The 23,147-nt window shown below is 44.8% G+C and overlaps 1 protein-coding gene across 1 annotated transcript; it reads left to right on the forward strand.

The window, feature by feature from the left end:
• Positions 1–3,761: 3,761 nt before the first annotated feature.
• Positions 3,762–6,712, forward strand: LOC123161419 (uncharacterized). Its single transcript, XM_044579254.1, has 3 exons — positions 3,762–5,938; positions 6,059–6,275; positions 6,377–6,712. The coding sequence occupies exons 1-3, from the start codon at positions 3,986–3,988 to the stop codon at positions 6,610–6,612; spliced, it is 2,406 nt and encodes an 801-aa protein (XP_044435189.1). The 5' UTR covers positions 3,762–3,985; the 3' UTR covers positions 6,613–6,712.
• The last annotated feature ends 16,435 nt before the right edge of the window (positions 6,713–23,147 follow it).

Here is a 23,147-nt window from a genome sequence, read left to right on the forward strand (position 1 = left end):
GCCCACCGACACAAACACTTTCTTAGCTGTGAGGGTGTCACCACCACGTAGGAACCACCAACCACACCGCTGGTAGAGCCGACGGGCCAGATCTACCTCCTTAGGACGCTGTCACGGAAGCTGCAGCATCTAGCAGCTGATAGCCATGCTAGTCGGCCACCGTGCCAGCCGAAGTCGCCGAAGACGAGTCACCCTCCGCCACGGGCCAACACCGGCAGCCAAGGCTGCCACTATAACCACCCGAACGCCTTGCACGAGAACCACTCACCGAGAACGACGACGGAGGGATGTGCCGCCGCCGCCATCGTGATCCGGGGGCGGCCAGGAGAGGCTGGTGGCGGCCTACCCGTAGATGGGTTTCAGGAGAGGGAGGTTTTTGAGTGCATGCTTTCAAATTTAAACTAAGACCACGGCATTTATTTTGGATCGTAGGGAGTAGTATTGAGTAATCAGAATCCATCCTTGCTAATAAGAGCTCTGGAATCAAATCTCTATGTGTTATTTGGTTGTTGGTTAGCTCTCTCCATGTACGACTAATCGGTAGCAAAATTAAGATGGCTGCTAGCATGCTAATTTTGTATAAATGAATATAAATGGGCATTATGATGAATGATCCAGTGTCTGATTGAATATAAATTTAACATGCAAATATAGTGGCTAACACCCGTGCATTACCTTCAATTCAATCATTCAGCTACACGAGTAACCTCTCCCAACTAGCTTAGCTGTAGCTAAAATCAGTATGATCGAGATAGTTGTTGTAAACTTATTAAAAACTGATGCACGCGTGCACAAACGAACTGATTAAGCTTGGTAGCCGCCACAAGAAGGCCGGTGCGTAGTCAGATAAGAATTGATTAACTGGAGGAGGACGACGACAACCCATTCGTATGCAACATGCATTATGATCAGTATAGTAGTTTCAAACTAATCAATACAATCAATCAATGATCCAACGTGTAATAATGCACTCCAATCTATGGATCGACATATAGATGATGTGCACGTACGTACAGGTTGGATTTCAAATGCGTGTCTAATTTTGCCCGTTGCTCTGGCTTCCATCGGCTTGACCTCACATGCTGAAACCACATGTGGAATCTCTCATGTCTCCGAACTTGCAACGCAAAAGGGACAAGCAGATCGCACGCACGGATCCGGTTGTTGCGGAGGTCTACTCTATTTGAATCATCGAGCTGAGTAGCCACTCACCATCCGAATAAGATATCAATACAATCATACAGCACGATTTGCACGTAGCATGTGCTGTGCTAGTGCGCGCGCGTTGAGGAATGAAGATGGTTGTAGTCCAGCACAACGGCGTGTAGAGTGTCATCTATTTTTGCCCGTCGTGCATGCACGTCTGTCCAACACCTAAGCGCTGCCAACATGACACCTAAGCGCTGCCACTGCGTTGCCTGGCGTTGAGATTTGACTTTGAAGGCGCCCCCCGCCCACACGTGCAACCACCACTTGCCAAGCTACCCTGCCTCCTCCTCTTCCTTGCATTGCATATATACCACATTGATCGTCTCCTCCATGGATCACATGTCATCTCATCTCAGCAACAACACACAAAAAGCACAAGAAGCAACTAGCTAGCCGATCCATCGAAATGGCTCCCAACTTCGGCAGTTCCATCTCCTCCCTCTGACCCCGGCGATGTCCTTCTCAAAGTCGTCCCGCCATGTCCGCTCCGTCAGCCTCCCCGGCACCACCTCCTCACACCCGCTCCTCGCCAACCTCCACACCCACATCGCCGCCATCCGCGCCTGGATCAAGGACACCGCAGAAGCAGGCTCTCCCCTCCCGGCCGGCCTAGTCGCCATCCACGCGCTCCATGCCGCTCTCGCCGACCTACTCCTCCTCCCTGAGTCTCGCCGCGCCACTATGAGCGCCAGTGACCGCCTCCTCCACGCCTTCCTCCTCCTCACCGACGCGCACCAGCGCTTCCAGGAGTGCCTCATGTCGCTTAGGCACGCGGCGGCCGAGTCCCACGCTGCGCTCCGCAGGGGCGATGCCACCACAACTCTCGCGTCTGCCGCCAGGTCCCAGCGCCGCGCCGAGAAGGTCCTCGCTCGCCTGGCCGCCTCCATCTCCTCCGTCTCCTCCAAATGCGCCCGCCCGAACCTCGTCGGCGAGGATGCAGAGATGGTCGGTGCGATGGTGGAGGCAGTCACTGTCAGTGCCGCGGCCTCTGCGGCCGTGTTCTCGGCTGCCGCGTCAATGTCGTCCCCGGCATCCTCTAGCAAGAAGATGGCCATGTTTATTCCTAAGTTCGCCACCAGGAAGGCCACCGCTCCGGAGACGGCAGAGGTGGCCATGGAGAGACTGCATATGCTGGAGCGGCGCTTCGGCGAGTGCGATGATGCCTGCAACAGTGTGTTCAGGAGCGTCGTGCAGGCTAGGGTTTCACTTCTCAACATCATGACGCCCACGATCTAGTTATTTAGCTAATCATGTCATGTGTACATACAGAAAAAGTAAAAAAGGAAACTTAATTAGCTATGTCATGTATATATTTTTGCTGATTTGTGACTGCACAATGTACATATATACAGAGAAAATATAGTACAAAGGAGGAGATATTGCTACACTTGTTCAGACTTGTGCTTCTTTACATGAAAAGTACGAGAACATCCAAAAGGTGTCTTTCTCACGGAAGCCCCCCGCGTCGTTCTCACGGATGACTCGGGCGGCTCCTCCACCGCCGCCGCTCTAGTCTCCTGCGCCACCATTCTACCCCGTCATCGTTGCCACCGCCACCAGGGCAAAGCCCCATGTGGTGGACGCGGCAGCGGGTGCCTTTGCACTCGTTCGGGCCCAACACACCCCTTCTACTTCATCCCATGTGCAAGGTACGCCGCCGGTGTGTGGCTGCACCCCGAGTGGCCAGTAGCCAAGATCTGGTGCTCCAGCTCATGGATTCTATCGTTACTCGCGCCTCTGATAGCCTCCTGCTTGGATCCGTGCACTCCACCATGGTTGCACCTTGTTGTATTTGACCTTTAGATGCGTCCGGCCATGTATACACCCTAGATATACCGGGTATCTAGATAAACCAAGGTGCCAGGGGCGTAGAAGCCAGATTCATTCACATAAAATCTTGAGGTAGATCACCTATACTCTGTACCCCATCCATAATCAATAAAACGAAAGAATGACGTAGGGTTTTACCTCCTCAAGAGGGCCTGAACCTAGGTAAACTTCGTGTATGTTGTGTCTTTGTTATTATCTATCCAAGACAAGCAGCTCGCGGCAAAATGCGAAGAATGTGTCCTATTCCTGCCTCTCTGATCTATCTGCTCAACATGGTAGGTGAGTAGGCTTAAAAATTTCAAGACAGGAAGGTCAAATTTAATGAATATTGAAGTTGCAAACAGAAAGTAATCAAGAATGGGCTCATGTTTATACCAAGTAGACCTAACCATTCCTAACAAGGATACGGTATCAACCTGACCGGGACTAATTGCCTCGTGCAAAATAATATCAGGTCAAATTCATCGATAGTTCATACAGTAATCCCAAAGCAGAGAATTAGAGATGGATGAATGACGTAGCATGGGTGCTTCTCTTCCCTTTATTCATATTTATTGTTATACTACTTTGATGTTCCATTTTTGGATTGAGGTCAGAAGCAACTAAGACCAAATATTGATTAATCCATAAGGTATACGGTGACACCTTGAATATAGATATGTCGCCTAATCTTCTCGGCGATAAAATAATCTATATGGGCCGCTGGATACGTGTGTGCGCGAGATAGCTGGCGGCGTCCACGACCGGCGCCCGCCGATCGGCTTCGTCCAGGTGCGAAGCGGCTGCTGCGTAGAGTCGGAGAGTTGCGAGAGCGTTGATCGAGGTCGAGGATACCCCTTCCCCTCGTAGGTCTCGGACTCCACTTCCTCTCTACAAATTCCCCACCGGGACAAACCCTAGGTGTCCCAACACTTCTATTTCTCGCCAGAAACTCCCCAGATAAACCATGCAGTCAAATCGAGCCCACGGGAGGATGGTCGACGACGGCGAGGCGCAGGCCGTAGGTCTGAAGCAGCTGCTGCTGGACGACTACTACGGCGATAGAGAGATCATGCGCAACGAGGTCCGAGATATGGCGATCCGCGACGGTGAGACGGATGAGATGAGGTGCTCTACAATTCAGAGGTGGAGTTTCGAGATGCGTCGGCGCGGGAGGAGTCGGATCGAGAACTACGAGCCACTGGTGTGGCCATCGTGCTCCCACGGCGACAAGGGCCTGGAAGTCGTTCGCTCCATACTGAAACAGGCGACGGACAAGCCCATCGAGGACGCCTACCTCGAGGCATTCCGCCGACTCCCGGCGGGCGCCATGCCAGACCTCGTCGAGTGTGCTTATCTCGGCGGCCACTGCATCGGCATCCTCGACCCCGTCGCCAACATCATCCTCAACACCCTAAATCTGCTATGCCGTCGCCGTGCCGGCATATATTCGCCACCCGAGTACCTGATCCCGCCAGCACCTATCAACCCTCATATCCGCAACACCTGGTCAGGGATTGCCTTTGACTCCTACTGTGCCCTCATTGCATTCATGCAGGTTTATTTCCGGTATCTCTCCCAAGAACAGGCCAGGTTCTACATCCACCTCTCAGGCGGTGACTTGTTTGTTGCCATCTGCATCGCTGAGATGGAACTGAAACAGTCCACCACCATCATGCAAGAAAACAACATCGCAGTCTGCCACTCTGACCTCTTTCGTGACCGGGCCAAGCTTGCCCTCCGCATCGCAGTAATCAAAGTCGATCATCCGATGCCCGATGATATTTTGTTGCTATTCCAGGAGCAGCCCACGGAGGCCATGAGATCTTTGCTGCTAACATTGGAGGAAGGGCGCTGCCTAGGCGTCGATGACGTGGAAACCTTCATAAAGATTTTGCACTACCAACACCTCATGGTTCCCCATGACCTGCACCTCACGTTGCCTCGTGCTCCAAGCAGTGGAGCAGACTCCGACTCCTGCCCGCGGTACTGTTTCAACCTCAATGGCCAAGGAAGCAGCATGGCAGCAACACTTACCTTCCAGCACCAGACAACATTCAACCTTGCCAACTTGCGTTCATCGAAGGCTATATTCAGCAAGATCAGATCCTCCATCGACCTCTTCCGGGGGTTCCACATGCACACGCCGATGGAGGTTGCCGATGCAGAGCCCACGTGCCAGCACATTGAGTCAATTAAGATGTCTCTCGTCGACACCATACATGCATTTTATGTCGGAGCTCTCGCCAAGCTGCCAAGCTCTCATCCCCAAAGGCTTCTCCGTGGTATACTGGTGGCAGGGCACTGCTATGGCATGTTGGACCCTGTCTCCAACATCATCATCCATGCTGTTTGGTACGATGCCATTAGTCCCCCACCACATGATGGCAGCTATGAAATTCAGCCAGATATCCTTGGTGCCACCACTTTGCGGCGTCTAGAGCTCAGCTCACTTGATGGCCTTATTGCTGTTGTTCGTGCTGCTACAAATTTTTCGGAGCACAAGGCTGTGCAGTATCTCCGCGATATACGATGTGATTTGTCTCACATGTCAGTGATGTGGCAGTCAACAGATAAATGTGCTCGTGTACTTCGTCATGCTAGCAAGGCTGCGAACCACCCGTTGAAAGAGCATCATATATCTAGTCTTGGATTCCTGTTTGAGCCTCATACAGCATCCATCCTGACCAAGATACTTAGAGATGGAGGAAACCCTCTCTGTGATGCCACCATCACAAAATTACACCTAGTGTGCAAAGAAAAATTATCATTGCCATTGTATGGGATTTGTCCAAAAAATATTGGTATGGCAAGGTTTCCGGAGATTACAGCTATGAAGCAGAGGTTGGAACAGAAGCAAATCTTTCTTCGTGGAGAGCTTGACGAACTCCTCCGCCTCTACGCCATTCAACATCCTTGGGTAAGCTGCCTTTCTAATCTTGACCCTTATTAAGTGGAATGTGATCAAGTATGGTATTAGCTAGAGATGGCACAAGAATCATGTTACTTGCAGTTCTAATGCCGCTGGCTGTTTTTGTAGGAACCGCTGTATAATCTGGAAATGATCTGCGGTGTGGAGGAACATAGGTCGTATTCTTATTGCCACCATGTTAACTTCCTGGCGGTTTCCGAGGGTTCAGCACCACGAGTCCTCTTTTTTGCTCAACTTCGGATGTCAAGATCTCAGGGCGAACAATCTGGTGGTGGTTCGTTTTGCTGCCCGCTTCCTTATTATGATGCCAACAATCCATTTCCAGGTAAGCATATTTATTTTTCTTAATTTTATTTGAATTGCAATATGTGAACTCTTTCTCCTGCCGTCTTAATACTGAAGAATAATTAGCTATTTTTCTGATAGGACGATGCTCAATGTGTGAGGCCAGTATGGGAAAAATAATACACCCTGCTTCTGGTGCTCACATCGGCCCGGTGCACACGGAACCTACAAGTACAGTGGATTATGTATACGCGAATGCTCCAGTGTCAATGAAATGCTATCAGACTGATATGGATGACCTTGTTGAGTCCGAGTTAACCTACTGTACTGAACCATTGGATTACTTTTCTACTTGGTCAGAAGCTACGATGTTGTGATCTCTGTCCTGAAAGTTCCTTTTTTCGGAGGAACAGAAACCCAAGAAATTTAGGGAGGTCACTGAATGATAATCTTATAATTTGTGTTCCATATAGCCGGACCACCTAATACTAATGATATGCTGCGGTGAATGACAGACCATTTCTGCTATATAATGTGCACATAATCTACATTACCTTTGGTTATTACAATTCAATATGACAAATATTTTTTTTCTTTGTTCTGCAATATTGTTTGGTAGGATTAAATCAGTAGGCCGTACAAATGCACCCTAAATTTGCGCCGATTCTGAGAAGCATCCTCAAAGGTGCCAGGAGGATACTTATCAGGTTTTGAAAGATCCATTTTACTGCAATTTTTGCAGCCTCGTAACCACTCGCGCGCGCTGTGCTTTGTTCAGTTATAAGGAATGATTTGAAGAAAGTTGCTGCTTTCTTGTGCCGGTATCAGGAAATGAATAAATGGTGATTTCTTTGAAGATATATTTCATAACTAGATTATCAATACCTGTAATAGTACTGCCACATGATAGTTGTAGCTGCTCATACAACTTCTACTGGGAATCTGTTGTTGGCGTTTGCATCCAGTTATTCAAATTGTTGAAGATGTTTACAGACGAACAAAAATGACTTCCCAGATAGGGTGCAGTAATGTGATGACTCTTTGATTGCCGAGAACAAATTGGCACAATTGCTTACATGCAGTCACACTATTTGTTCTGATGGTGAGTAGTTACCCTTTCATGGGTATTTTATTAATTTTGTTTATTACATGGTCTAATCTTGTATATCAATACGGAAATAATTACATGAAGAGATCACATTTCATATAATACTCGACCTCACACGGTGTGGAAGTTCTCTTGAACTATAAAGTTACACACACACATATATATATATATCAACATGAATCATGAAAAATGATTATCTTATGTCAACATGAATCATAACAAAAGCACTTCAGAATAATCACAGGTTGCTGTGTGGCAGACCATAAACCAAGTGCGGAAACACGGGTACTCGGCTTGCATCTAAATAAGCCAAGTATGAAATGAGAAACGCACGGCAAAAAAAGAAGATCCTCGATATAATAATAAGCGGAGTGGTTGGAACAAAAGGATCTCGGCTTACCTACTATCTCGACATAGCCCAAAAAGGCACTCGCCTTACATCTAGGGCTGGGCAACGGCAGTTGCGTGGCGATCACGAAGATTACAAATGGCTCCATGACATAACCCGAGCACCCCCGATAAATGACACTCGGCTTACACGTTCCCAAAAAATATTCTACAAAAAATAATTTTTAATGTGGGTTCTTTGCAATATTGAAGGAGTGATAGGTGATTGTGTAAGTAAATGGTTAACGTTGGGTATTGAATATTGGTGTCAAATTTCATGGAGTTGTACACTCATTAATTTACATAAAAGTGGAAGTTGTTGGTATTAGCGGTGAGGTCAGAGTGTAGGGACATCTTAAAGTGGCACCCGCGTGCGTACTGATCATTGTTAACTCCTCCCAACCTCTCCCGAGAGGCGCGAGGGTTGTGTTTGCTTCGAGATGGGCTACTAGGATTCAGTAATAAATATTTGAGTTCTTTATGACTAATGTGAGTATTTGGTCTTCTATGCACTTTGGTACCGTACATTACCCACTCTCGCATCCATATTTTGCTAGCCTTTCCGGTACCGTACACTACCCACTCTCACATCGAGACATGGTGTATACTTCGCCAGTGCATCCAAACTCCATGGGAGGACTTCCTCTTGTTCTCCTACACATGTCTCCTCAAAAAAGCGAACAAACCTACCTATTATGTCATTTTCATAGCCTTTCCTACATATATATTGTCATGCAACTTCCATTGTTACTTTACATTACATTACTTGAGTTTCATTATCATATAGCGGGCATGATATTTTCATGGTCTGTCCATTTTTTGATGTCTTTACTATGCTAGATCATTGCATAACCTGGTACACTACTAGACATTCATTTGTATTCATTATATTTTCTAAGTTATGAATAAATAAAAGTTTGATGTATTCTAGAGTGTTGCCCCTACTAGCAGTCCCTGCGGGGTAGGGCATGCCAGGTGACGGTGTAGAGGTTCTCTTGGTCGGTTGGGGCCATTCTTTCGCCCCAAGAAAGCTAATTTTAGAGGGAACGCAATGTAAAATATCATCCAGGTTGGAGTTATGGATCTCTGAATATTTAAGAAACGGTGCTCAGCCACAGAAACAGAGAGAAAAGGAGAGGTGAGATCCAATATTGGAGGGGCTCCTGCCCTCCAGAAGCCATGGAGCTAAGGACTAGAGGGGGAGAGGCCAAGGACTAGAGGGGATATCCAATCTCGGAGGGGCTCCCGCCTACAAGAATCCATCGAGGCCAAGGACTAGAGGGGGACCCTCTCCACATCTAGGGGAGATACCAAGGACTAGAGGGGTGCCCTCTCCCCATCTTGGGGAGAGGCCAAGGACTACAGGGGGGCCCTCTCCCCGTCTTGGGGAGAGGCCAAGGAAGAAGTACACCAAGGAGATGAACAATGTCGAGAACATCACAACCCGACCACCTGCACGTCCACCACCACCTACCATCAATAAAATGGATCTGCGGGGAGTAGCACAACTAATCACACCACCGACATGACAAACCACACCACCCAGAGGCCATTGCCCAGGACAACCAGCAACACCAACCAGCACCACGCTGGCCGAGGCACACCACATGAGCGCCGAGCCCCCATCCACCACCAACGGATGGCAACCCACCACTCCTCCACTCCACGTCAGAAGATAGCAAAATTATGGGCGTAGAGAAAATCCATAGTGCCTAAGAGGCTGGAAAGTAAAGCAGGCGACCCCTCCCGTTGGTTCCAGGTTGTCGGCCGGGATACACTATTATACTCGTTGACGTCATCGTTAACATAAAAGCGACCAGAAGCTGCATCCCAATTGTAAAACTCTGCAAGTTGTTGTTGTAGCAAGGGTGAGTATGAGGGTACTCGACAATTCTCATTATTAAGGGTACTAGCACTAACAATACAAATGGGTATGCAAATAGTAAAGTGGTGTACCTGCAAGCACTCGGCATCAACTATAACTTACATCTAAGCAGATATAAGATGAGAAGCATAATCCAAACATAAGTAACTCATAAACTAATCATGCTATTCACCTACCTACGCATTCATATCACTACCTTGTCCTCTCCTTTGTATAACTCCACCACTACTAGAGAACCAAACAACACTGACTAGCGAATTTCTAATGTATTGTGTTGTTGCTGCGGTGACAGAGGAATATTTTTAAAGGTCTCAGGCGGCGTGTACACAACGTAGGGTCATGGCCAACGCGTGCACTCGTAGCGTTGTGATTGTTGGAGGTTGACGGCAAAGCTGACAAAGGGGATGCGGGTCAATGGCAGAGAGAAAGAGTAGTGGCATGGAGAAGATCCTACGGCTGGGTTATAACGCGGTGTACCGCTTCCGTTAAATTAGGTGGGCTATGGGCTGGGCTACACACTGCGACGTCTGGTGCGCTAAGTGTTAGCTAGGGAATGGGTCATGTTCATTTCAAGCTGGGTAGGTTAAATTTTTGTTTTCCTTTTTCTTTTGTTGTTTCTTTTTACCGATTTCATTGCATCTTTTGGGAAGAATTCCACGAAGGTTTGAATTAATATTTATGGCTTAGAAAAGGTGATTTTCAGCTTCAATATTAAATACAATATGTGTAACCTTTTTTGGAATATTAAAAAGTATCCCCTAAATGTTTTAGGTACAACTAAATTTCCAAAATAAACTTTAGGGTTTCAATATTTCCTACTAAATCTCTAGGTCTTATGGAACATATTTTCGAGCCTGATACTAAATAAAATGTTGCGCACATTTTTAGGCTCAACTTGGCATTATAAATATTCCCTAAAAAAATTTGGGCTTAAATAATTCCAAAAAATTAGAGCCATAAATGGCAGTCAATTCAAATAATTCCTAGTGAAAACAAGCAAGGCTCAGGAACTACAAGTAATTTTGCAAATATAAAAACTGACCCTAGTTTAATTATCACATTCTAAAATTGGGAAAAAAATTGGCATTTGACACATCCCATGCCGCGGGAATGCCCACATCGGAAACATGAACCTCACCTCATGAGCCCGTTCCTCGGTCTGCCATGAGACTTGTTCCATTGGCAGAGGACGCGAGAGAGGTGGTGGAGGATAGCAGGCGGGAGCGACGAACATTCAAAGCAATGGAATGGATGGAGGTGTACCAGATGGAATGTCTCGGGTTGGATGGCGGGTATTTTATCGGGGTAGCCGTTTTTTCAACCTTTTGCTATATGGCCCACTAGTCAAAAAATGAAATTATCTATTGACTAGTCGTTGCTTGCTGAAGACATGTATGGCAAAGTGGTGGGTCACAAAGGGTCAAATGGGTCTCCTCATCGCTACATCTGACATGTCGAATTGGTGGATCCCACTGAGGTGGCAACGGGTTGAAGAATACAACAAGTCATGGAGACAGGCCGCGCAGGGGCACGTAGCTAATTTCTTCGCAAACGGTAATGTCACATACAGAACTGATGAAGCTTGAGTGATAGCCATCGATCATATGGAATTGTCTGTGGCATGAAACAAAATTCTCATATATATGTAAAGGTGGGGATCTCTACCCGGGATGATTAAAAAAATGATCAACGGACCATGGTAAGTGTCGTGCTTACCAAACAAGCACGACTAGTTCACAATTAGTAGGAAGCAGAGCATGCGGCTATATTGGCCGACACCCAGGCATTTCCTTCGATTCAATCATTCATCAACAAGAGTAACCTCTCCGAAGCAGTTGTAGCTAATTAAAATCAGTGTGATAGAAATCGCTGTTCTAATGAAACATAAACAAAAGTCGGTGCATGTGTGCACAAACCAGCTGATGAAGCTAGGTGGCTGCTACCAGACGGCAGGTACGTGTACTTGGATAAGAATTACTCTGTATATTGGAAGACGACGACAACCCACTCGTGTGCAGCATGCATTATGATCGGCAGTTTCAAGTCAATCAGTACAACCACATGCTGCATTTCCAACGCCAATATCGAATCTTGCATCTTGCTCTAGCTACCATCTGCACGTCGTTTGTGCAAGCAATGTAAACGACGACGACCGTATGGCATCTCTCATGTCTCCCAACTTGCAACTCAGAAAGGGACAAAATCAAACGCACGCCCCGATCCGACTGTTGCGGGGGTGTCATCGAATCCTCCAACGATCTCACTGGTCTCACCAGCCTCGCGTTCGCATGTGCGATCCGCGCGCGCTGTCCTGGCGTAACGATCTAGAGGGCGAAACGACCGAGCTACAGCACGATCCGCACATAGTTGACGATGACCTGGCCATCCATCCATCCAACGGTAAATCGTTGCTGTCCGTCCGTGTTCTGCTGCGTGTACTGCTCAATGAGTACTAGTACTCCAGTAATCATACGTGCGGCCGGCCGCCTAACGGCGCCAGCCGTGCCACAGTAACCGTAGCTAGAGTGCGAGCTGTTGTATATTATACATACTCCTTTCGTCCGAAAATACTTGTCATCAAAATGGATAAAAAAGATATATCTACATGTATTTTAGTTCGAGATACATCTCTTTTTATCTATTTTGATGACAAGTATTTCTGAACGGAGGGAGTACATCTTGGCGGCGCGAGCTCCTTGTACGTCATGCATGATGCATGTCCCAACACCCGTACTAGCTCGTTGCTCGCGGACATGACACCTAAGCCCCACGAATGCACGCGCACGGAGAACCTACCGTCGCCGGCGTTACCTGAGTGCGGCCAGCCTCCTCCTCCTCCTACCTGTCGTGGCGGATCATGTCCCCCACTTCTCTCACGAAGTAGTACTACTAATACTGCCCACCCACACGTGCAACCACCACTTGGTAAATGCTAGGCCATGTCTATACGACGTCAGTAATGCTACACGCACGGATCACTACGGGGTTTTACGGGGGTGGATCCAGTTGGTGGTCTGTGATTGGTCATTTGGGTGAATTGGCCCACACCCTCCTGAAAGGGGGGCTGGTTTAGTTAGTTCAAAGTGTTGAGTATATTAGGCTGGTCATAGTGGGAGTAACATAGGTAGTAACATAGATGCCACATAAGCAAAATTGGTGATGTGGCAAGTAGTTAATGAGGAGAGAGGAAAATAGAGTAACATAATATGTTACCATCACATAGCGGTTTCCAATGCATAATGAGTCTACAAAATAATAAATGAAGGCAACTATGTTACCACACCTATGACACTACCCACTATGAAGGTAGTAACATAGACTAGTAACATATGTATGTTACTAGTCTAAGTTACTCTCCACTATGACCAGCCTATGTACGTATATATTGTGTATTGGGCCTCACCTCCTGTTTTCTCTATATAGTCGAGGTTGTGGCCCCTATCTATAACTCATATTTACGTGCCTGGTGCACCGATCAATGCATTGCGATTGCACAGCATATTCTTCTCGTTCTACATGGTAGCTATTGCAGCACGGTCCTAACCCTAGCCGCCGCCGCCGCCACCGCCACGCCTCTACGCACCGCCGCCGCCGCCGCCGGCCGCCACCGTTGCCGCTTGTTGCTGCCGCCTCCCACCCCCGTGCTGTCCGTCGCAGCCGCGGCTTCTCCAGCCGCCGCCATCTGAACTTACAAAGCAGAATGGCCAAACATGGCTAGCTATACTTAGATGAGCATGAATACACTTGCCTGTTTCATTTCCAACCTATAACTCACAGCAATATCTCCAGGGTCTTGTGAAGCACTTACCCATTCCATTTCCAACCTACAATTCAGAGCAATACATCCAAGCTTTTGTGAAGCATAATCGCCATATTCACAAGCTGACTTTCAGTTCCAGATCTATTCGGTCCTTATAGATCCTAATTTACGCACACCACTATTCTCCCAAGAAATCGAACAATTAAAAAGTGCAACTTGATGAAACCATCAAACTAAACAAACTAATTAGTCCAAGAAGGGGTAAATTGGTAAACGAGATACAACGCCTATATGTTCCTGACTGCTCCGCCAATGTCATTGATCAGTTTTGCTTAATGTCGTTGATCACAGGGACTCTGGGAATCTTAACGCCAAAGCAAGCCAGTCTAGCCGCTCTAGTCTTGCTAGATTTGTTTTGCACGGGGGGAAATTTTTCTTTTTGGACAATGCCACAGATATGTACATTTCCTGGTTACATGGTAGTGATCATATTATAACGTGTGATGAACATTGTGCTAATCATTGTCCATAACACAGCTGAAATGATGACAAGGTTCTAACGAGTGGTTCCCTAGTTATTTTAAGAAAGGAGGCGATTTCCCGGCTTTAGGGGACTGAAGCTCTTAAGGTTTTAAATATACCATAGTTGGACTAGGATGAAAGACAAGGTACTTAAAAAAATGACAACACAATCGATAGAAACCCAAAAGGGTCCTTGGCACAACAGAAGATGCATGGGGATATGGTCATCCTCCAGATCCATGGATCTCCTCCCTGAGAGCTGAAGTGTGTTTGTGGAGCTTTTGGCAGCGGGTATCAACGGTCGATTATTCCTGCGTCTTGATGAGTTGCTTCCATAGTTGTAAGAAGATAGTCATTTCTTAGCTAGTTCATCCGCACAATGCTTAATAAAAATGCCCTAGATGATGAGTGAAGATCATTGATGGTTGCTCCCAGCGGCCAAGATGAAAAAAAACGTCTGCCCATCACACACTACATGCATAAAGGGATACGACTTAAGTTGCATCGTCGTCTCCGAATTCAACCAGTGAGGACAATGCAAGACCATTGTTTCCAAATCCAACAACATACATTTCTCGATAAAGACAAAATCATCCAATACGGGTGAAGAAGACTAGCTCAATCGATCCATTGATTGTCCATACTTAGTTTATCGTTTCACCCTAATATTTTGAGCCGGTCTAGGGTCATACAGCTAATCAACATTGTGAAGCTCAACACTAGGTGTCAATCTAAACAACAAAAAATGTATTGATCTAAGCTCGAGTCTGGTTAGCTAGTTAATCTTATCCAAGTGGTAAAGTTGGGGCATGAACTTGCCTAGCTCTCCGATCTAGGCTCTTAATGTTTTAGTGGTAGTGCTAGCTAGCTAATGAAGCTAGTCAATGAACTCAAGTTGCTCAGCAAATTATTCGCAATTAGATCTAACTAAACATGTACTATGAATGTAGTCGTACTATCTATGGCAGCTAATGAATCGAAGTTGCTCTGCTAATCAATGGCAACTAGATGAAGCTAAGCATGTACTATGAATGTACCGATGGATGGTAGGGTTGTCATAGCTAGCTTGGGGACCTGTCATGTCTCGTCGCCGTGGACATTCTGAGGCCGCAAGCTTGTGTGATCTAGCCATGATCTGATCTACACGAGACAGGTTGTTCGAGTGTGGGCCAGACAAACAAAATGCATTGAGTATGTAAGCTACCTCCATGTCTATAGCTTGTAAACTTCCTCTTCCCTTGGTCAATCCCTAGGTATGCAAGTGTACAAATCTTTGAGAGATTTTTAATTGGAGAAATTCTCTCGTGGGCAGCATTATACTCCCTCGGTACTTTGTACTAAATCGGGAAAACTTATTTTAAGACGGAGAGAAAGTACTAAACATCATCGTCGTCCGGTGGAGTGGTCACTAGCAGTGTCGCGACATCCATACCTAGCATAGTGCCCAACAATGCAAGAATATCTTACATCGTCTTCACAAAAGTCTCCCAGATGCCCCGACTTGGATCATATGTCAATTTTTGTACTTACGAAACAATGCATGCACCATTGGTTTCCAACCGAATGGTGCCAATAAGTCCGTGAAGAGTCGTCCTCTGAATCGGAGATAAAATGATGTGGGCCGACGTAACGAATGTCATCAACATTACCAAGGTCATCATTCCACTAAAGGTTTGTACTCTTGTTTGGCATTTCCTATTTATGCAAATGGGCCAAACAGATCCTTACTTGTAGCCCGCGCACACAACGGATCTGTGCTTCCGACCGAACCCATGCAACGGAAGAAACTAAGTGGATATTTTCAATTTCGGGAACATTCTAGAATCTCGCTCCTCCCGGTATTATTTTTCTTTTCCAGTTTCTAATCTGATGGTAAACCAACTTTTATTTTTTATTTAAAAAAAGATTCAAAATTGTGAACTTTTCAAATTTGTGATTTTTTAATTCATGAATATTTTTAAAATTCAGAAGCTTCTAACAAACAAATTTGTAAACATTTTTTGAAACTGTAATTCATTTTCAAAATTATTCAACTTATTCAAATTCATTAAAAAGGTCGAGTTCTTGAACTTTTTTTAAATCCAATTTTTTTTCAAAATTCAGTAATTTTTTCAAATTGAAGAGCTATTTTTGAAGAATTCGTTAATATTTTCAGAATATTTTATCAATATGTGAACATTTTATTATTCACCAAGTTTGTAAATTTAGTGAAAAACTAGTTGGTTAAACACTAATCGAGAGGCGGCGATCGAGCAGGACGGGGACTGAGCTACCAATTTACAGGGCCGGGCCCATGCAGGCGGCGCCCTGTGCGTTGTTGCACAACCTGTGGTGTTTGGCGCTAAAGAGGCACTCTGCTCTAAGTCGGCCACATTGGTAAATTTGTCCATAACTACTCAAGGGTGCAACCTTGTTTATCTAACGAAGATTCAGAGGTTTTAGGCTTCTAAGCAATATTAATGACAACAAAATGTTTTCTTTAAAATGTTTTCTTTGAAAGGTTTTTTGCTTCAATATAATGTTTTGATGCGAACTATTTTAAATCAACAATTGGTTCGGTGGTTAGGGGGGTAGTTGTACCCTCAAGCAACCAGAGATCAAACTTCACATTTGACGACATCTATGTCCTGTTAAAAATGATCGTTCTTTCAATACAAGCCAATGTTCCCATCGTAGATGGTGACCCTGATGAGTTTGTCAATGCTAAAACTCTGCGAGTTTAGTCCTCAGAATATGATGTGTGTGTGTTGGGGGGGGGGGTGCGTGTTTGAGTATATATACCTAAATACTGGCAACTCATATTTACTAAATTAATTATAACACTAACCTACATGCTATAATTTGCATGTCGTTCTACATGATAATTCGTGCCATCTAAAAGTTGTCTTTGGACCACCATTTGAAATTGTTACTGGTACATACGATTGCATACTAAGTAAGCTCATGTTACTAAGAATAGTCATGTGGCCACTCTCAAATCTTCGATTGGGATATTTAGTGACAAATTTAGTACATTTAAGTTTAATGAATATAATGTATATGAGAACATAAAAGTATATATTATTCTGCCATGATCAAATTCAAACATAAAGTAGGCAACTGAAACTATAAAGCTTCCTTTTATATTTATAACTTGCAAACAAATATGTACTTGATCTTTAAACTTCCCTTATTTTTTAATTAATGGTCTATTAAAATAATTATATGACTTGGAGTAGAATCAAAATCATATCATATGTTACATATGAGATATGATTCATTAGAATGATTCGTTACTTTGTGAACCACTATTAGGTTCAACTTACTTCAATCACTTTGTTGTGTTTTATATTTATTCAAAGTTTGATTTGAAGATAGTTTGTGATGTCGGAGTGGTAAGTAGCGAGGCCCGCCTCAAGGTACCAGTGAGCTTTTCCAACAGTGAGAATTTATGTGCTCATACCGTTCAGAGGAACGAATCAAGACCCTCGAAGAATGACAAGATGTGTCCCTTCCGTTTTGAAAATAATTAATGGATAGTAAATTATCATAGCTGTGAAGTACTTGAGTAGCATGCCCACGAGAATACCACCGTGAAGTGTTAGTCCATTAGCTACTATCGGCGATGATTTAATCGACGCCCTCGACTCTTCCTAATAGGTCTGACTCTTCATAAAAGTATTCTCCAAGGGTTCATCTACATATCCTTTGAATATTTATAGTTTATAAAGTAGAATAGGAAAAATGAGTACTGGAGTTACTGAACAAGTTCAAATATCTTGTAGAAACAAAATTTTAATTAAAACTCGTAAGATCATCATACTTTGCAGAATGCTAAAATCTTTGATGGACTCCTACCACGTCCGCAAATTTTTCCCAGATCAGGGAGGGACAACGCACAATTCATTACAGTTTGTAGAGGTCCGCTACTCTACCCACGAGCGATTAACTTTGCCTTTCTATCGAGTCTGTAACCCAATACATCCATGACTTGTGGCTAGATCTAAGATCTGAATCTTTCGCACTCCCGTGTCCCATGACCCATGTTGCGCAAAAAATCTTCTACGGGTAGGGATTAAGGGGCTCCATGACCGATGAGCTTACGCTAACCTCGCAATACAGGTTGAACGACCCTCTATTAATAGGGTATTTACGACACACATAAATGATATGAATTGTATTATTGCAGTTAAGTCCTTACTAGATATTCTTATTTGATGTGAACCAAAACTCAAAAACAAGCACAGGTCATGTCCAATTTTCTATTTGAATCCAAATTCATCTAAGTTTAAGTAAAAGTGTTAAACTTACTCCAAAGTCATCTAAGTTTAAGTAAAAGTGTTAAACTTACTCCAAAGTTTATATGTGGAATGCAATGCACATTTGGGAAGAAAAAAGTTCCACCACTCTCATATAACTACGGGTCGTTACACACAGAGTGGCAGAGAGAGGGGGGGGGGGAGGAAGGAAGGGAGAGGGAGAGAGGGCTGGAAAGGAGTGAAGGGGGAGGCTGGGAGGTGGCGGCGACGGACATGCACCACAATGGACTGGATGGCAGTGTACCAGATCGAATGTCTTACACTGCATGGCGGCTGTTTTACTAGGGTGGCCATTTTTCCAGCCTTTTGCTATATGACGCACCAGATATTACTCCTTCCGTTCAAAAATATATGGTGTATTTGTTTTTCAAAAGTCAAATGTGCATCTTTGACCAAATTTTTAGGAAAAAATATCAATGTCTATAGTACCAAATTTGTATCATTATATCCATCACGAAAAATATGTTTGTATATTTATTTTGTACTGTAGATGTCGATATTATATTCTATAATCTGCGTCAAGCCTACTTGCGCATTTGTTCGCACCAAACCCGTGAAGTGAAAGTGAATATCATCGAATAAATGAAAATATTTGTGGTGGGAACCAAATTTCCTTATATATCTATAGGCGGGGATGTCTGCCCGGGCGATGAAAACAATGATCAACGAACCATGGTAAGTGTTTACCAAACAGGCACGACTAGTTCACAATCACAAGCAAGCCGAGCATGCAGCTATATTGGCGGACACCCTGGCATTTCCTCGGATTCAGTCCGTCAGCTGCACGAGTAACCTCTCCGAAGCAGTTGTACGTAGCTAATTAAAATCAGTGTGATCGAAATAGTTGTTATAATTAAACATTAAACAAAAGTTGGCGCATGCGTGCACAAACCAGCCGATGAAGCTTAGGTAACTGCTACCAGACGGCAGGTACGTACTTGGATAAGAATTATATTGGAAGCCGGCGGCAACCCATTCGTGTACGTACTTGGATAGACCATGGAAGAAGTTATCCATGATGTACATGTCGAATCTTGCACATGTCGAATCATGATTGGGGGGGGGGGGGGGGGGGGCATGGTGTGTGTGAGTTGTGAGCATCTGGGTTGTACTAGGTATTTCTACAAGAAAAGATCATGTAATTACTATATACCTAACTATAACATTAACCTATACATTCTAGTTTGCATGTCTTTCTACGTGATACTTCATGCTATCTAAAAGTTGACCTGGGAGCACTATTTGAAATTTTTACCCTTTCATACAATTGCATACTAAGTTAGTTCATGTTACCAAAGTTGGTCATGTAGTCTCTCTTGAATCTTCTTGAGATACTTATTGATAAATTTAGTAAATCAAAGTTTTGTGAATTAATGCATATGAGAACATAATAGTGTACATTATTCTCTGATGATGAGGTTCAAGCCCAACATAGGCCACTGAAACTATAAACCTTTCTTTTATATGTATAGGTTGCCCAGAAATATGTATATCTAAGGCACCACTTAACCGATATAGGAAACATAATAATAATCTATTATAGGAAAACAAGTGTACTTGATATATAAACTTTCCCTATTATTTTCCTTAATTTTCTATTATAATAATTATATTGTGTTTTGTGACCAATAAATATCTTTAAATAGAGTCAAAGTCATAGCATACGTTGTGTATGAGTTATGATTCATTAGAATAATTCTTTAGTTTGTGTAGACACTATTAGGTTCAACTTACTCCAGTGACTTTGGTGTGTCCAAAATTTGTTCAAAAATTGATTTAAATATAGCTTCTGCATCGCCATATCCATTGCCAGAAGCGTGGGAGAGAAAGAGCTTGTCGTCGGAACCTTCCGCGCCATCGTTGTTGTCGCCATTGACATCCACTTTTTAAGGGAACAAGAGAGGAAGAGTCATGAGAGGAGAGAGGAATAGCGATCGGTCTGTGTGACAACAACCAATGGATCCTCTTCACAGCGATCACCTCGTCGCTCGCAGCCGGCCTTTCTAGCCAATTGGGCTCGCCGAGAAGGCCCAATTCACCAGAGACCTCAGATTTTTCCTGTGGAGAAGCTGCCCTTAGGACATCGAATGGGATTTGGCTCAGTTTTACTGTCCTAAATTAATGAAAGTTTCTTACAATCACTTTGTATTATTCAGCTGTTCATAATAAGTTTTCATTTCATATTACTATGTCTTATTTATTTAAATGATATTTGAATTCTTATTTGAATTGTAGTTTTGCACTTAAGTTCTTAAGTGATATTCTTATTTGAATTGTGAACCAAAACTCAACAATGAGCACACTTGATGTCAAATTTTGTATTTGAGTCCAAATTCATCTAAGTTTAAGTAAAAAATCCAGTTTACCCCAAATTTTGTATGCATGAAAGAAATTCATATTCGGGGAGAGAAAAGTCCCCGCTCTCATATAACTATGGGTCATTACCCGCATGGGAGTGGCAGAGAAGGTGGGGAGGTTGGCAAGGTGCTGGCCACCCATTGGACCGGAGAAGATCCTATGGCTGGGTTATAACGTGCCGTACTACTTTGGTTAAGTTAGGCGGGTTATGGGTTGGAGTGCGCACGTCACTGTGTTGCACGCTAAGTGTTAGCTAGGAAATGGGTCGGGTTCGTTTCGGGTGGGGTAGGTAAGGTTTTCATTCTCGTTTCTATTTATTTTTAGGTTTCTTTTTCCTTTTAAATTTAAACTCAATTTAAAAATCAATTTCATTCAAATATTTTGGGGAAATTCTACATCGGTCCATTTAATATTTAGGGCTTAGAGAAATTGATTTCCGTCATAACTTCTAAATAAAAATTTGTAACAATTATTTAAGGATATTATAGAATATTCTAGAAAAAGTTTTTGGGTCCAAATAAATAACAAAAATAAATTTTCAGGCTTTCAATATTTCCTTCTAAATATCTAGGTCATATTGTATATATTTTCTAGCCCAATATGAAATAAAGATTACACATATTTTTTAAGCCAAATATCGCATTCTATATATTCCCTAAAAATAATTTTAGGGTTCTAAATAATTCGAAAAAAGTTTTGATCCTTAAAGGAGAATCAATTCAAATCAATTCCTGGTGAAAACCAGCTAGGCTCAAGCACTACAAGAAAATTTGCAAAAAAATTTAATAATTAACCATAGATTAACTGTTCACATTCCAAAATAGGAATTTCTTTGGGTTGTGACATCTCGTGCTACAGGCATGCCCACATCGAAAACATGGGCCTCACCTCGACAGCCCATCCCACGCTATGCTGCAGGGCCATTTTCAATAGCAGGGGACGGGGGAGAGGTGGGAAGGGGGAGGCTGAGGGGTGGCAGCGACGAATGTGCACCTTTTTGCGGGAAAAACTTCCAATCTATTCATCTTTAAGCATGGTAGTACAACGAACACTAGAAATAATAAAAATTACATCCAGATCCGTAGACCACCTAGCGATGACTACAAGCACTGAAGCGAGCCGAAGACGCGCCGCTGGCATCGTCCTTCCCTCACCGGAGCCGGGCAAACCTTGTTGTAGTAGACAATCGGGAAGTCGTCGTACCTTGCACCAGAACAACAACCGACACAGATGAAGAGTGTAGATTAAAAGGATCCAACCTGAAGACACACGAACGAAGACGAGCGACAAACAAATCCGAGCAAATCCACCAAAAACAGATCAGCCGGAGACACAACTCCACACGTCCACCGATGATGCCGGACGCATCACCGGAACGGGGGCTAGGCGGGGAGACATTTATTCCATTTTCAGGGAGCAGCCGCCGTCTCACCTTTCTGAGCAGGACACAAACCCTAACAAAGCTCGAAAAAAGATCCAAAAACGGAGTCCTTCCACCGGCAAGGGGCGAGATCCACTCCACCTCCATGGCCCTAAGGCCACCGGATACGGGACGGACCGGCGCCGGCGGCGGCCGGAGGCAGAGTACCCTAGCTTTTTGCAGAGGCGGCTGGCTAGGTCAAAGAGGCCAATTGCGTATTGTTTTTGTCCTTCTGTTAGTTGCCCTGCTAAGTCTGTATGACGAACGTGCACTTTAATGGGCTATTTTACCAGGGTGGCCATTTTTCCAGCCTTTTGCTGTATGATCCACCAGTCATTATATATTGACTTCCATGAAAAAAAAGTATACAGTGACTAGCCATTGCTTACTGATAGCATGGCAAAGTGGTGGGTCCCAAACTGTTAAGTGAGTCTCCTTATCACCATGTCTGATGTGTCGAAGTGATGGGGTGGAAATGGGTTTCAGAATACGACAACTTGCCGAGACACGCCACAGGGGCATATATCTATTTTCTTCACAAACGATAGTGGCACATACTGAACCCGTGATGTTTACGTGAAAATCAGAATATATGAAATTGTTTGTGGCACGAACCAAAATTTTCCTATATATGTATAGGTGGGGATATCTGCCCCGGGTGATTAAAAGAAGGGAAACGTTTGGCTGCGGCGCACCGGCCGAAGCTCGGCCGGTCGCGAGCGACCACGCGCCACCACGTACGTGCTATGCGGCCACAGGGCCTGCACACATCCGTCCTTTTATATCTCAGCCACGCGTGTCTTATCCTTCCATCCCCTGCTCGCCTCTCTTCTCAGCATCTCTCGCACATATCCATCCCCACTCATTTCTCTCCATGCGCCTGGCTTCGGCCAGCGCCGCGGTTTCTCCGGCAAGGCCCCCACCGGCGAGGCATCCCCTGCTCCTCTCTTCATCTCTCTTCACCTCTGCTCGTCGGCCCTCCCCTTCCTGCTCCCCGACGCCCCCGTGTGATGGACCACGGGTCGGCGCTGGACGGAGGAGGAAGCACGCCGGGGATTTGCATCTGGTGGACGGGAACAGCTGCAACCGGTGGACAGAGGAGCTGCGATGGGTGGGTGACCACGACCACGGGCAGGCAACGGGGTGGATGGCAGTGCCCCGACAAGTGCTACAA

This window comes from Triticum aestivum, chromosome 7B (assembly GCF_018294505.1).
Source record: "Triticum aestivum cultivar Chinese Spring chromosome 7B, IWGSC CS RefSeq v2.1, whole genome shotgun sequence".
In the NCBI taxonomy this organism is placed as follows: domain Eukaryota; kingdom Viridiplantae; phylum Streptophyta; class Magnoliopsida; order Poales; family Poaceae; genus Triticum; species Triticum aestivum.

Bases quoted from the DNA above. Each gene is read 5' to 3' on its own strand.
- LOC123161419 (XM_044579254.1), top strand. From the start codon at position 3,986: ATGCAGTCAAATCGAGCCCACGGGAGGATGGTCGACGACGGCGAGGCG. The intron at 5,939-6,058 runs GTAAGCTGCCTT...CTGTTTTTGTAG, and splicing joins ACGCCATTCAACATCCTTGG to GAACCGCTGTATAATCTGGA. The intron at 6,276-6,376 runs GTAAGCATATTT...TTTTTCTGATAG, and splicing joins TGCCAACAATCCATTTCCAG to GACGATGCTCAATGTGTGAG.